The following is a 13,266-nucleotide window of genomic DNA, read 5'->3' as shown; positions in this document are numbered from 1 at the left end:
AGGTGTCAGGCTAAGCCTCAGTGTGAGGCCAGTTTGGGTTTAGCAGTGGCACGCACACTTTGGCATCTATCACGCCTTATCAACGGTCACAGAATGTATTTTGCCTAAACACAGAATTTAGGAACTTCTCAATAAAAAAGATGCGGCTGATGAAATTAAAACTTTCACGCAACTGTTTATCAAGAAAATGGTAGTTAGCGACAGTGATACTGCTCCAGCGATTGAAAAAACAGGCAGAGTCGACAATCTTTATCCTTCCCCCAAAAGTACAACATGTATGAAAGAAGTCTCCCAGAGTATAGAAGAACTGGAAGCAGCATTAAGGCGGAGGTAGCGGTTAGACGAAGGTAGCGGTAACTGTTTCTTTTTCGAACTTGTGTATGCTGTTGGTGGCTTACTGAAACTAAAATTGTCTAGTATTCAAATCTTGTGTGATGACTAATAAAGAATAATGCATATCACTAATAGGAAAAGTCCAGAGAGAACTGGAATTAGGGACAAAAAGATGCAATTATACGAACTGATTCATTTCTGGCTTATCCGCATGAAGTATCAACTGGAATATAGCAGAAGGCATTTATTTATGTTCGCAATTGTGGATAAAACTGTTTTAACTTCATAAGCAGATCGGAAGTTGAACTTTACAGATAACAGCAGAAGAATCAGTCCCCTAGAACTTAGAACTACTTAAACCTAACTAACCTAAGGACATCACACACATCCATACCCGAGGCAGGATTCGAACCTGCGACCGTAGCAGTCGCGCGGTTCCGGACTACAGCGCCTAGAACCGCATGACCACCGCGGCCGGCAGAAGAGACGTCTGCCTTTGTCTATAATGTAGACATGACTAAACTGAAAGTGCATTCGTAGGTAATTTAATTGCATAGTTTTATTGTTTGTAGACCTTGATGCTGACCACTATCTCTTCCCTACAGAAATGCAGTAAGAACGAAATCTTGAAATTGGCAAGCCTTTCACACAGCCGCTCTTTATATCGTCTGGGGTGTAAAGTAAATTTCATTTTTATGATCAGTTGCGGGTAGGAATGAGTTTTTACTCGCACCAGAAATGTGAAGCGTCTAATGGTAATTACTTTCATCACTCAGTATTTCTGTCTATCTGGTTACTGTTCTCTAAATTTGCATTAGCATTTAGGGCTTCACATATGCAGTCTAAATCTGGATGATTGTTAAATACGAGGGTTGTCCAGAAAGTAAAGCACCACATTTTTTTCTTCAACAATTCCTTATTGAACATAATGAGAATTACACACACGAAAGAATTGTGTTTTTTATCTACACACCCTACTTTTTCACGTAATCTCTATCCCGTTCTATGGCCTTCGTCCAGCGCAAATCAAGTCCGCATATGGCCTGTCGGTACGAATCCTTGACCTTGTCCTGGTGGCGGAGCCAGTGCTTCACTGTGTGAATCACCTCCTCATCGTCCTCAAAATGTCTTGCACGAATAGAATCCTTTATTGGTCCAAACAAGTGGAAGTTCGAGGGCTCGCAGCAACATGTCAGATGTGACAACCGAGGATGGTCTTCCCGACCGCTGCAAATCGTGGAGCTCCGCCGAACCTCCTTCTGATGACGTCACCCTCCGTGCCCAGCGACTAACTGTGCTTCTGTCGACAGCACATGCTCTATAGACTTTACACAAGCGTTTGTTAATATTCTCCACAGTTCCTTTCTCTGCAGTGAGAAATTCAAAACCGGCACGTTGCTTGTAACGTACATCACCTACATCAGTCGGAAGAAATTTGGCGCGCTCACTATGGAGACTTAAAATAATACATACGTAACTTTTCGCAATCGGAGCATTGTCTTCGACTGAGCAAAAAAATGCGATACGTTACTTTTTGGGTAACCCTCGTACATCTCTGTCTCTGTTTCACCGTGAAATGTCTCCGGAACTACCCAATCTAATTTGCTATGCACTGTGTGGCTGCTAACCCGTTTTCATAACCGAGGTCGCTGACGCGTGATAATATGGTGACACGTGACGCGAAGGTAATCCTTTCGAACTCTTGTAGTGGAAAACGTTTTCATCATCAATACTGGGTTGGTAAAGCGACGTGAGGTTGTGCAATGTAGGTAGTAACAGCCAAAATGTGTTCAAGTGACCTAAGATAGATCTAAAATCTATCTGCAGTGTCTCATGTGGGTATGCAGCTTTCTTGGTAGTCACATGTAAGTGAAGGGGGAATATTAAGGTCGGCAACCGCCTTGGTATAGACGATGTGACGAGACCAGAATTCACACTTTTCTTCACTTCCATAATCATCCATAACGACGCAATAGTAATACTACACTATACAAATATTCGTCACAGATAGACACACTATATAGATAACAAACGGACATGTCACTAACAGATCATAAAAAGACACCTGCAAAAAGCATCCACTACGCCTTTTGAAAAAAAAAAAAAACTTGCAAAATTGCCGGCTTTGGACAAGGCTCAGAGTTCAAAAAGAGATCAGGTCTGATTATATATCACAGAATCTCATATCCTATGTCTTACTTAATGCGGACACACCTTCACTAACGATATAGTGTCCGTTAAAGTGACTGCACTTTCATTTGCGTCATAACTGACTCTCTCGTACAGTAAACGTAATATGTCTGTGAATATTGGCATATGCTCCATCACTTGCATTTGAACCGGCTGTAGATCACACAGAACACTTTGTGAGGTTTCCTCTCCAGCAAACAATTTTCCCCCATCTCATCCTGGGTTTACAATACGGCATATCAGTAACCCTGCAAGCAATGTAAAAAATCGTAGTACCTTCGAAACCTGGGCGACAGGCGCACGAATAGCTTCCAACAGAATTTGAGCAACATCCTCCGTTCAGGCAGGGGCTCAAAGTGCACTCATCAATATCCAGCTCGCATAGTTTTCCTGTAGACAAAAGAAATATATTTAAAAAATCGATTGGTTCGAAAGATTCTTAGATTGATGGAATTAAGAACATACTGACCTGTGAAACCCACAGAGCATGTACAAAGAAAGGAACCGAATTCGTCAGAGCACAGTCCGCCGTTCTGGCAGGGCTGAGATTCGCACTCGTCGAAGACAGTCTCACAGTGCTCTCCTGAAACAGTCAGAGAAAATGCGCCCATCACCTTACGCCGACATATGTAACCTAAATTCAAAGATTCTGAACGCAACACGCAGATGAAGCAAAGGCATAGCACATTATTTTTTTAAATACATTTTCAATCAGTTACAGGACTTTAACGTGGTACATGCGCCACCAGGCACAATTTTTATTTATTTATTGTGTTATTTAGCTCGACTAGATTGCTGTTTTTAATACATTACAGTGCTTCTCTCAATATCAGGATATTGTCTGTTAAAAATATCGCGCTTTTTTAGTTTTTATTCTTTTCGTGTCTTCTGAAATCTAAAACTTCGATTCATAGAATATCTATGAGATATTTCCGTTCTCGTGTTAATATCCACCTCTCGTACAGAAGTTAGCTGTGCTGATTAGGTTATACATTATTGCAGTTATTAGGTTTTACATTATTGCAGTTTAAGAACGTTTCTCGGCTTATTGCAGAAATAGCGTTCCTGTGTACTAAATGTGAATGTTGGTGTAGGTTAGTGAGTCTAGAAGAAACATGTCAGGATTGTGAATTGGTGTTTCCCTCGGGCAATTAAACTGCGAGGCCAGAGGAGGCCCTCCCGTGGAATGGTAGGTTATGCAGTCGAGACAAGACAATCGGGGTATTTTTAGTCAGGTAGGTGGAAAGAGGAAATAGGCAATGGGAGCTGCAAAAGGTAACAAGAAATAAGCAAAAGAAGAAAACCTCCAAAATCTCAAAAAAATGGTTCAAATGGCTCTAAGCACTATGGGACTTAACAGATGAGGTCATCAGTCCCCAAAACTTAGAGCTACTTAAACCTAACTAACCTAAGGACTTCACACACATCCATGCCCGAGGCAGGATTCGAACCTGCGACCGTAGCAGCCGCGTGGTTCGGGACTGAAGTGCCTAGAACCACTCGGCCACACCGGCCGGACCTAAATCTCATTTCAACTCCTTGTTACCAGTTGGTTTGCCTTGTTACATGAAATAGGAGAAGGGCCTCATCCAGTAGCCAAGTAGAATGCAGTAGAGTTGTACAAACACTTTAGTGGTATAGGCCCAACACTACAGGGAAAGCTAGATGTGGAATATCAGATCACAAGCATCATGATACCTAGTGCCAGCAACAGTGAACAGGCGGGCTTTGAACAGAGATTTTGATGAAGAATTTCAGATAATTACAGTAAGAGAAGCAGGAAACAGCGTGGCTAGCAACTTAGATTATAATATTAAAGGAGATTATGAGGAAATAGGAGCAGCAACAACACACACTCGTGTGCGGTTTGTGGAGGTTTTGAAGCGCCATGACTAGACTTGGGTTAATGCAGCTTTCAGCCGAATAAAAAATTGCTTTTCACGGAAACAAAGTCTCATACCTGCTGCTATTTGGAGGTGGGGATTAAAAAAATTATGGCCTGAACCTCAGTAGGAGGAAGAAGGATAGATTAGTTGAACGTTTGACAGGAAGTGTAAGGTGGCCACAATTTCACAAGGCCAAAATCGCTGCGATCATTGAAGTCAGAGGTGCACATGTGTTTCCGGAAAAGTAAAATTGATTTGTTTCATCAGAGCAACTGCACGTTTCGAGCTGCCGTTCGCCTCGATGATGGCGTTTGTGGAGGCGACGAGCGACGTAGTGTAGCAAAACCTGATTCACCCGAAAAGCCGACACGTTTCCATTGATCGACCGTCGAATCCCGAATGTGCCGTGCCCACAGTAATCTTATTTGACGATGTCGTTGGGCCAGTATTTGAACACGTAGTGGTGATCTGTTGCGCAGCTCCATGTTCCACAAAGTACGATCAACGGTGTGCTACGAAACACGCGTGCACCAGCATTGTGCTCTTTCCGTAGAGATGCAACAGATCACAATCTCTCCTGCTTTAGAGCAGAGAAGCCTCTTCACCCCACGTTCTGTGAAGATTCGTCGACGTCCAACCATTTAGTTCCTAGTCGTAGTTTCACTGTTCTTCTACCTCTTTCCATAGATGCTTGCGACAATAGCACGTGTGAACATTCGAGCAGCTTTGCCATTTTCGAGATACTCGTTCACAGACTCTGCGTAATAATAATCTGCCATTTGTCAAAGTCGCTTATCTCAATGGATTTCCCCATTTTCAGCCAATATCTTCCCTAGGGTGATCCCTCGTTCGTGTCGGCTCCGCTTACATATTTTTGTTACTGCGTCGCGTGCGCGCAACGCCAGCAAGCGGCATGCGGTGGGTGGTGGTCATAACGTTATCGCTTATCAGCGTACGTCAGATTTGGACATACAGTTAAAACACTGAAACCAGCATTCGCTTGTGATTTGTTACTGTGGAATAATTCTCCAGTAACAGTCTGTAGATTCCGTCTAGAAAACTTTCAGCTATTTATAAGGAGTCTAGACGCATTGTTGTGCTACCTGTTAAACAAGAATAAACAGTTGGTGGTTTGTGGAGATTTGAGTGTAGATTTCTGAAAAGACTCTGATAGAAAAAATGAACTCGAGTAATTATTGACTGCTTAAATAAGATTTCTGCAATGAACTTTCCAACTCGTGTGCATCAAGATAGAAGGACTGACTGATATTTTTATAGACAGTTGTCAAGCTGAACATTTAATGTGTACCAAATGGTTAATACTCTATCTGATAATGATGCCCAAGTGATGAAACTAAAGAATTTAGTACCTTGCAGATCTGAAGTATGTTCACATAAAGCGGTGTGGATTCTTAACGACACAAGGATACGATGTTTTAAAAAGAAGTTGAGAGAGTTGGTAAGGGATGGTAAGAGATACCAATGTGAAATTCAATGTACATCATGTCTCTATTTGAATATAGGTTTCCTGAAGAGTTATCCGGAACGCCAGCCGGCTGCGGTGGTCTCGCGGTTCTAGGTGCTCAGTCCGGAACCGCGCGACTGCTACGGTCGCAGGTTCGAATCCTGCCTCGGGCATGGATGTGTGTGATGTCCTTAGGTTAGTTAGGTTTAAGTAGTTCTAAGTTCTAGGGGACTGATGACCACAGCTGTTAAGTCCCATAGTGCTCAGAGCCATTTGAACCATTTGAACCGGAACGCCCGTTAAAGGAACACATAAGACATGGATAACTAAAGACTTTAAAATCTCATGTAAGAGGAAAAGGGAAATTTATACACAGGCGAGAATGAGGCAAGTTCCGACGTTACTTGCATTCTACACAAAAAAACCTACTGGATGTCCATAATTAAACTTCCAGTTTCGAAATGCTGTAGAATGAGATCCACTGCTTTGGAAGAAAAACGAAAATTGAACCAAAAGGCGGCGCTGTAAACGACTGAATATGCACACCAACAAAAGCGCCTCATACAGCTGTTCCTTAGCTTGCGTCCGAGACGGCCAGCATGACGGTCTCATGACGGATCGCGAGCTGCTAGTAAAGATCTTTTACAAGAATGGTGACTGTGCGCTAGTAGCCCTGCAGAAGTTCCGGATACTCAAAGGTATGAGTAATGGCATTGGCAATGTTTGCTAAGGGTCTGGAGAAAAAGGTTTCGAAATTCGAAAAGGCAGGTTCTTTTGAAATGTAGTGCAGCAGACGGAGGAAAACTACTGATGCGAAGTCTGTCGAAGATATGGCCACAACACTGCAGGAGGTTCAAATTGTTCAAATGGTTCTGAGCACTATGCGACTTAACTTCTGAGGTCATCAGTCGCCTAGAACTTAGAACTAATTAAACCTAACTAACCTAAGGACATCACACACATCCATGCCCGAGGCAGGATTCGAACCTGCGACCGTAGCGGTCGCTCGGTTCCAGACAGTAGCGTCTAGAACCGCACGGCCACTCCGGCGGGCACACTGCAGGAGGGACAGAGTGTTAGTGTGCAAACATGTAGTGCATGGAGAATTGTCCGAACGTTGGACAAGCCTACAACCACGGTGCATAATATCCTACGAAACATCCTGCATTGCTATCCACACAATATCACCCGTGTTCATGAGTTGCTTCCTGCTGAGCTGCCAGAAAGACACACGTTCGTTCTGGGATTTCTTGCTCTCATGGAAGTCGACAAAGAATGACCATGAAACATTCTGTAGACAGTCGAAGCCAATTTCCATCTCCAATTACACGCCAGTAATGGCAGAATATGGGCAACGCAAAATCCGCACTCATATCAACCGATACCACTTTATTCGGCAAAGATGATTCTGTGGTGGGGGTTGACGGCATTGTTCATCGTAGGGCCGTATTTTTTTGGAGGAGATGAGTTGTATGGGTCTTGTTGTCTGTACTGTTACTGGGAAACGCTGGAAGAGGCTTCTGCGCATCAACGTCATTCGAACTCTTCAACAGCCTGGATGAGTGGGTAGGATAATTTTTATGCAAGATGGCGTTCCTCCACACATTGCGCAGCCTGCGAGTGGCTGCAGCAGAGGTATTTCAGAAAGGCTAGAATTATCAGTCGTAATTTCCCCACAGCTTGACGGTCCAGATCACCTGATGTTAATCCGTGTAACTTCTGACTGTGGGTATATTTGAAAGGTGTTGAGTTCAGTGTTCCAATTACGAAAGTAGGTGAACTGAAGGCACACATTGAGCAATGCATCCTGAACGTGACCCCAGAGACACTCGATCTGTTGCGGAAAAAGCTGTTTGTCGATTTCTACTTGTGGCAAAAAACAATGGACAGTATACTCAACATGTCTTGCGCAAGTCTAATGACAATTAGAAACCGATGTCATTATGTATTTTGTGGGGGTTTTGGTCCCATGACAAAAACTGATGTCCTTTAGTCTTTTATGTGGTTATTCGTCCCAGGACATGTTCTACATCCTGGAGGAACTCCTCACTACGAATCAGTCCGAATGAAAGTAAATGTAATCTAATCTAGTCTAAGGAAAACTAAAAACCGGTGTCTTATTGCTTTTTTCCTAACCGATGTGGTACGACCATCCCGTGGTGGGTGTGTAACACTATTATTCAATCAGTCATCTAATTCATAATAATTGTTTGCCCTTAAAGTTTGTCGCCATATAACTGTGATATGCAAAGACTGTATGGAAAGAGCGATGTGTGCAGTGTAAGAGTGCTTTTCTAATGTATGTTTGTAACATATGTAAAGAAATATGTGAAATATATAATTTAGTAAATAATATTTTCTCGTGGATTAAAGAAATGAAAATGTTTGTGTATGTAATTTTATATATTTGTGCAAGTTTTGGTCTGTATAAAATGATATACACTTAGGGACAATGTATAGAATATGTGAAAGGTAAAAGATGGAGTGCTTTTGTACTGCACGGAAATTCCTGTGGGAAGCGTAAAAGGTGGCTTGGGATTTTGGCGCGCTACCTGTAGAGCGAGCGGGAACGAGAGGACACAGTCAGTAAGCATCAGTGAAAGAGGCAACACCTAGACGGAGCAGGCGATGCATTGGCCGAAATTGTTGCACAATAGCCTCGGACGACGACTGCAGTTGGGCTATTTTATTGACGTTAAAACGACACTAAGACGAATTAATTATTCCACACTTCAAGGAACTTGTACATCGTACCATGGGTAGTGTATGAGCCATTACTGTATGCCACACCTAACGATACAGCCAACAGGCTACGAACTATGCAATACAACTTTAGCAGCGTGAACTATTAATTCAAAACTAACCTATTTGAATAATTATTGTGTTAAACTTAATAGTTGGTTCACCCTGTTGTTTTATTCTTAATCATTCACCTGCATAGGGTCCTTTCCTGGCGTTTGATTATTCCGAGTAAACCTGTTATAAAAACATTTGAAGCGCTTTATTCAGTATTTACAAGTACTAATTTACGTCTTTGAATAAATGTCTGAAAAAATTGTTGTGGAATAACTTTTAAGTGTAGGTTAAAGTAATGTATGATTTAAGTAGTAGAAGTGCTGAAACGAAATTTTGCTTTAAGTACTGAAGTAGATGTTTTGAGACAAATTCAACATTTTTAATATTCTTACTCTCTTTGTGATAATAAGTAAAGTAAAAGTGAGTAAATAAGTTTTGCTAACAGGATGAACTCGTCATGCAAAAATACTTACGTTTTGCAAGTTTAATTTTTAGTAAATTATAGGTAAAATTCTTTCAGTTATAAATGAAATTCAGTAAAGTACAAAGGGTTAAAAAAGAAAATTGCTTATGTGGCTCAGTAACACTGAAGTAGGGTTGCATAAAAACACTGAATGACAATATAGAGTGACCACACCCTACCTTTGGGTTTTGACAGATTATTTGTTAAGAGAAAGGTGTAAACAAAGTGTCGTAATAAATTTACATGTGTGTATTATGCTATTAGAATATTTAAGTACTTAATTTGTGGGTTATACAAAATCCAAACATACAAGGCCCCCCCTGGCTAAATATTTTTAGCACATAGTCATGACTACAAATTCGTGGCCTTTCTAGATCAAAACTACTCTGGTGTCTAAAATTAAAGCAACAAACCACTATTTTCCCATTCTGTGTCTAAGTCACGATATAATCATACAAACTATCAACAGATGTCCGCACAATCGTGTTCTGCTCGGAAGATGGCATTTCTGTCAACGGAAAACCACTCACACGATGACGTCAGGGCACGTATCAAATGGAGTAATGTTTGCCGAGTAGTCCCACATCCACAACCCTTGTGTACAAAGTCACAGAAGATGCAGTATGACACAGAACACAGGTCTACTAGACTCCGTGGTGGAGGGCCATAGGAAGAATGAAAGCAGGACAGTCGCAAACTCATGTAGTTCGATGGCTTAACGTGAATTGTTCTGTTGTTTCTCGGATGTGGCGACAGTTTATAGAGACCGAAACTGTATCCCGCAGACCAGGGCAGGGTCGACCACGAGTGACATTAGAAAGAGAGGACCTTTATTTGGCTGTAAGAGCATGGTGGTACCGTCTTAGTATTGGGTAGCAACTGGCATCTGACCTCGCAGTATCCACTGGACGTGTTCTATCGAGGCAAACGGTGTAGAGAAGGCTTCGACAGAGTGGCCTTTATTGTCGGAGACCTGCTGTTTGTGTGCCTCCAACGAGTCTTCACAGAAGGGAACGTCTAAAGTGGAGTCATCAACATGCCACCTGGACAGTCGAACAGTGGGCCAGTGTTCTTTACACAGATTAATCCAACTTTGGTCTGGAGAGTGATTCTCGACGGATTCGCATCTGAAGGGAATGTGGAACACGATTTCTAGACCCGAACATTTTGGAAAGAGGCCGATATCGAGGAGGATCGCTAATGGTGCGGGTAGGGATTATGTTGACGAATCGAACACCTCTTCACAAAAGTGCATGGTGAATCGGAAAGCTTTAACTCGTATCAGGTGCCATGACGATGTCTTGAGACCTCATGTACGGTTGTTGCTATGTGCAGTGAACCCAGACGTCATATTGATGGACGATAATGCTCGACCTCATACAGCACGAATGGTTGGTGTTTTCTTGAAAACGTAAGATGCTGCACTCATGGCGTGACCTGGTCGCTCTCCCGATTTGAATCCCATAGAGCATGTCTGGGATGCACTAGGAAGACGGGCTGCAACACATCAACATCCACCAACCACTCTCCAAGACTTGAGATCAGTTCCGCGGGACGAATGGACGTTATTTCCTCAACATGACACTAACGACGTTATTCACAGCAGCTTGCTCCGTCGTTATTATGCCTCTGTTGCTGCCAGTGGTCGTCACACCCCATACCGAGCACATAAACCAGCTGTTTGAATGTGTGTGCAACACTGTTAAGTTGGGAAAAACGAAGAATATTTTCGTCTATTTTTTTCATGTTGCAGTTGTTTACGTTCTGTATTCTTCACATTGTTTCTACTTCCCTATCACATGCTTATACTGTTTTGTGGCAAAATAACCGCAACCTTTGAAAATTTCCGTTTCTTGCTTTAATTTTGGGCACCAGTATATACACCATATGTATGTGGGTGTAGTAGCTAAGAGATTCCTGTGTCTTTCTCATAACCTTATCCTGAAAAGTTATATTTATTTGTGAAGTTATGTCAGCTAGCAGCACGAAAGTAGCCCAGATATATTTCTTCTGCTTTTTTTAAACTTAACCGTTTCTTTGCGTAGATGGGCTGGCGACCGTAAATCCATTAGACAAACCATTTAATGAACTTGGTACAGAAAGGTCCTAGATTCAGTATCATTCCATTTTTACTGCGTTTATTTTTAACACATAGAAAACTCTTAGGAAAGAACTAATAGTCTGATTTTCATATCCATTAGCCAGACATCAAGGTCAAATCCTGTAAAAAGGGTAACGTTATACGACTGTTGTGGAAAGTATCCCGGTTTATACTACATGCACATTTCCCCGTATAATAGTGTTACACATAGCTTTTCCCGTGACAGGACTATTTGTTTTGTTGGGGTATAGTGTTATAGATAGACTTAACTAACAGTGCCACAATTAGTGAGTGCCGAACTCGTACAGATACGCACACTGAACATCACGGATGGTGTAATGTGCAACTCGGACCATATGCATTGTATTGTGGTTCATCTGTCATATGTAGCCGACCCCCGTTTACGCTTATTGCGCTAGTTATTGGTAAAATTTTCGTTAAATTTTGGTTTTGTTCCATAACGTTTCCCCTGCATCAATAATAAGCTGCTCAGATTTGAGGTAATTCTGAACAGTGGTTCTCATTCTACAGCACTTTGAAACTGGAATTTTAATTAGCACACCCTGTATAATACATTAAGGGGCTCTGGAAAGGCTCAAAATCATGAAAAGTTCAATTTTTACTTTTTTGCGTTTTCTGAATCTGCAGACTATTACCTTTTAATAGATATATAATTTATTCAATTTCGAAGACTACAACTATTTTTAAATTTTTTTGAAATGGGTTCTACTTGGGCGTGACCCACTGTGGCGCTGTTAAACTGCTGTCAAATGGTGTTATTATTAACGTCCGTGTTCATCAGGTACATTTTAGTGATGTGAGATAAAGTATGTGTTGTGGCTAACCTGTGATGGTTCAATATATATCGCTGGTGTGATTGTCGATTGTTTCATGTTTATTTACTCTGTCGTTATCTCGAAAATATTCGTAATTAATTCTGTTTCTTGAGTCTCTGTTTTGTTGAAGTATAATAATGAGTAAAAGTAAAGTTGCTGTTGCGACTTTCAATGATGGCAACATTGTAAGGTGCAAGGTATTTAGAAATATGGGAATGAAGGTAGGTTCTAACATGGTACGAGCGATGCTTGCTTTAGACAAGGAACGCCTTCGGGCTGCAGACAGGGCTGTAAAGAGTCTAGAAATACAAGCAAGAGTAAACAGAAGGAGGAACAAGAGGAAGATGGAGGAGGAGTTTGCAGAGGATGAAGATAATCCATCCTATGGACCTGGAATGCACTAAAAAGTTAATCCAATCTTTGTCGCTCGATTCCCAAAACTTTTATTTTCTCATACTAATTACATGTTTTCTAAGGATCTTCCAAACATATTTGTTTCAAACTTTCAGTAAATGTTACACAGTACCTTCTGCATAATTTAACACAGCCTTTTTCCAAAAAACTGTATATTTTTGAATATATAAATAAAAAATTGCAAAAAAATGTTGTGAATTTTCATTAAAATTGAAAAAAAATCATTTTTAATAACTGAACTAAAATCTTGTAAAATCCCTGTATTAAGTTGTAGCCCATATTCCAATAAATAATCTGCAAAAAGTTCAACTTCCTACCTCAAATACTTTGTGAGGAAAGATGTAATTTATAAGCGTTATTTTAACATTGCAAGTATAGGGCGTTCCGGAGCCCCTTAAGGAAAGTGATTAAAATGTCCAGAGATATGCACGTCTTGGTGGAAATTAATAATGCAGATAGTAAGACTAAAACGATGTAGGATATTGTGAAACGGGAGACAGGACAGCCAGTCAGCCCACAAGGTACCATCATAACCTAACTAAATGGCATTGTTTTACTGATAATTTACGTTTTGTTTGTGATTTTTAAAATCATTTTCCAAATGCAGTAAAAAAAGGATTAAATGATACAGAATGAGATTTTCACTCTGCAGCGGAGTGTGCGCTGATATGAAACTTCGTGGCCTTTCGCGGGCAAGTGCTCTACAAACTGAGCTGCCCAATCATGACTCACGCCCCGTCCTCACGGCTCTACTTCTGCCAGTACCTCGTCTCCTATCTTCC

The 13,266-nt window shown here is 41.3% G+C and overlaps 1 protein-coding gene across 1 annotated transcript in view; it reads right to left on the bottom strand.

The window, feature by feature from the left end:
• The window catches only part of LOC126184353 (uncharacterized), a 496,186-nt gene that overhangs the window by 245,899 nt on the left and 237,021 nt on the right, over positions 1-13,266 (bottom strand). The window contains exons 6-7 of the mRNA XM_049926732.1: positions 2,993-3,106; positions 2,800-2,913 (exon numbers count right to left, since the gene is read on the bottom strand). Of these exons, the coding sequence (XP_049782689.1) occupies positions 2,800-2,913; positions 2,993-3,106 (228 nt within the window). The remainder of the gene's footprint in view (positions 1-2,799; positions 2,914-2,992; positions 3,107-13,266) is intronic.

This window comes from Schistocerca cancellata, chromosome 4 (genome assembly GCF_023864275.1).
Source record: "Schistocerca cancellata isolate TAMUIC-IGC-003103 chromosome 4, iqSchCanc2.1, whole genome shotgun sequence".
Classification (NCBI taxonomy): domain Eukaryota; kingdom Metazoa; phylum Arthropoda; class Insecta; order Orthoptera; family Acrididae; genus Schistocerca; species Schistocerca cancellata.
Note: the sequence above shows the minus strand (reverse complement) of the source record. Positions and strands in the feature narration are given on the sequence as shown.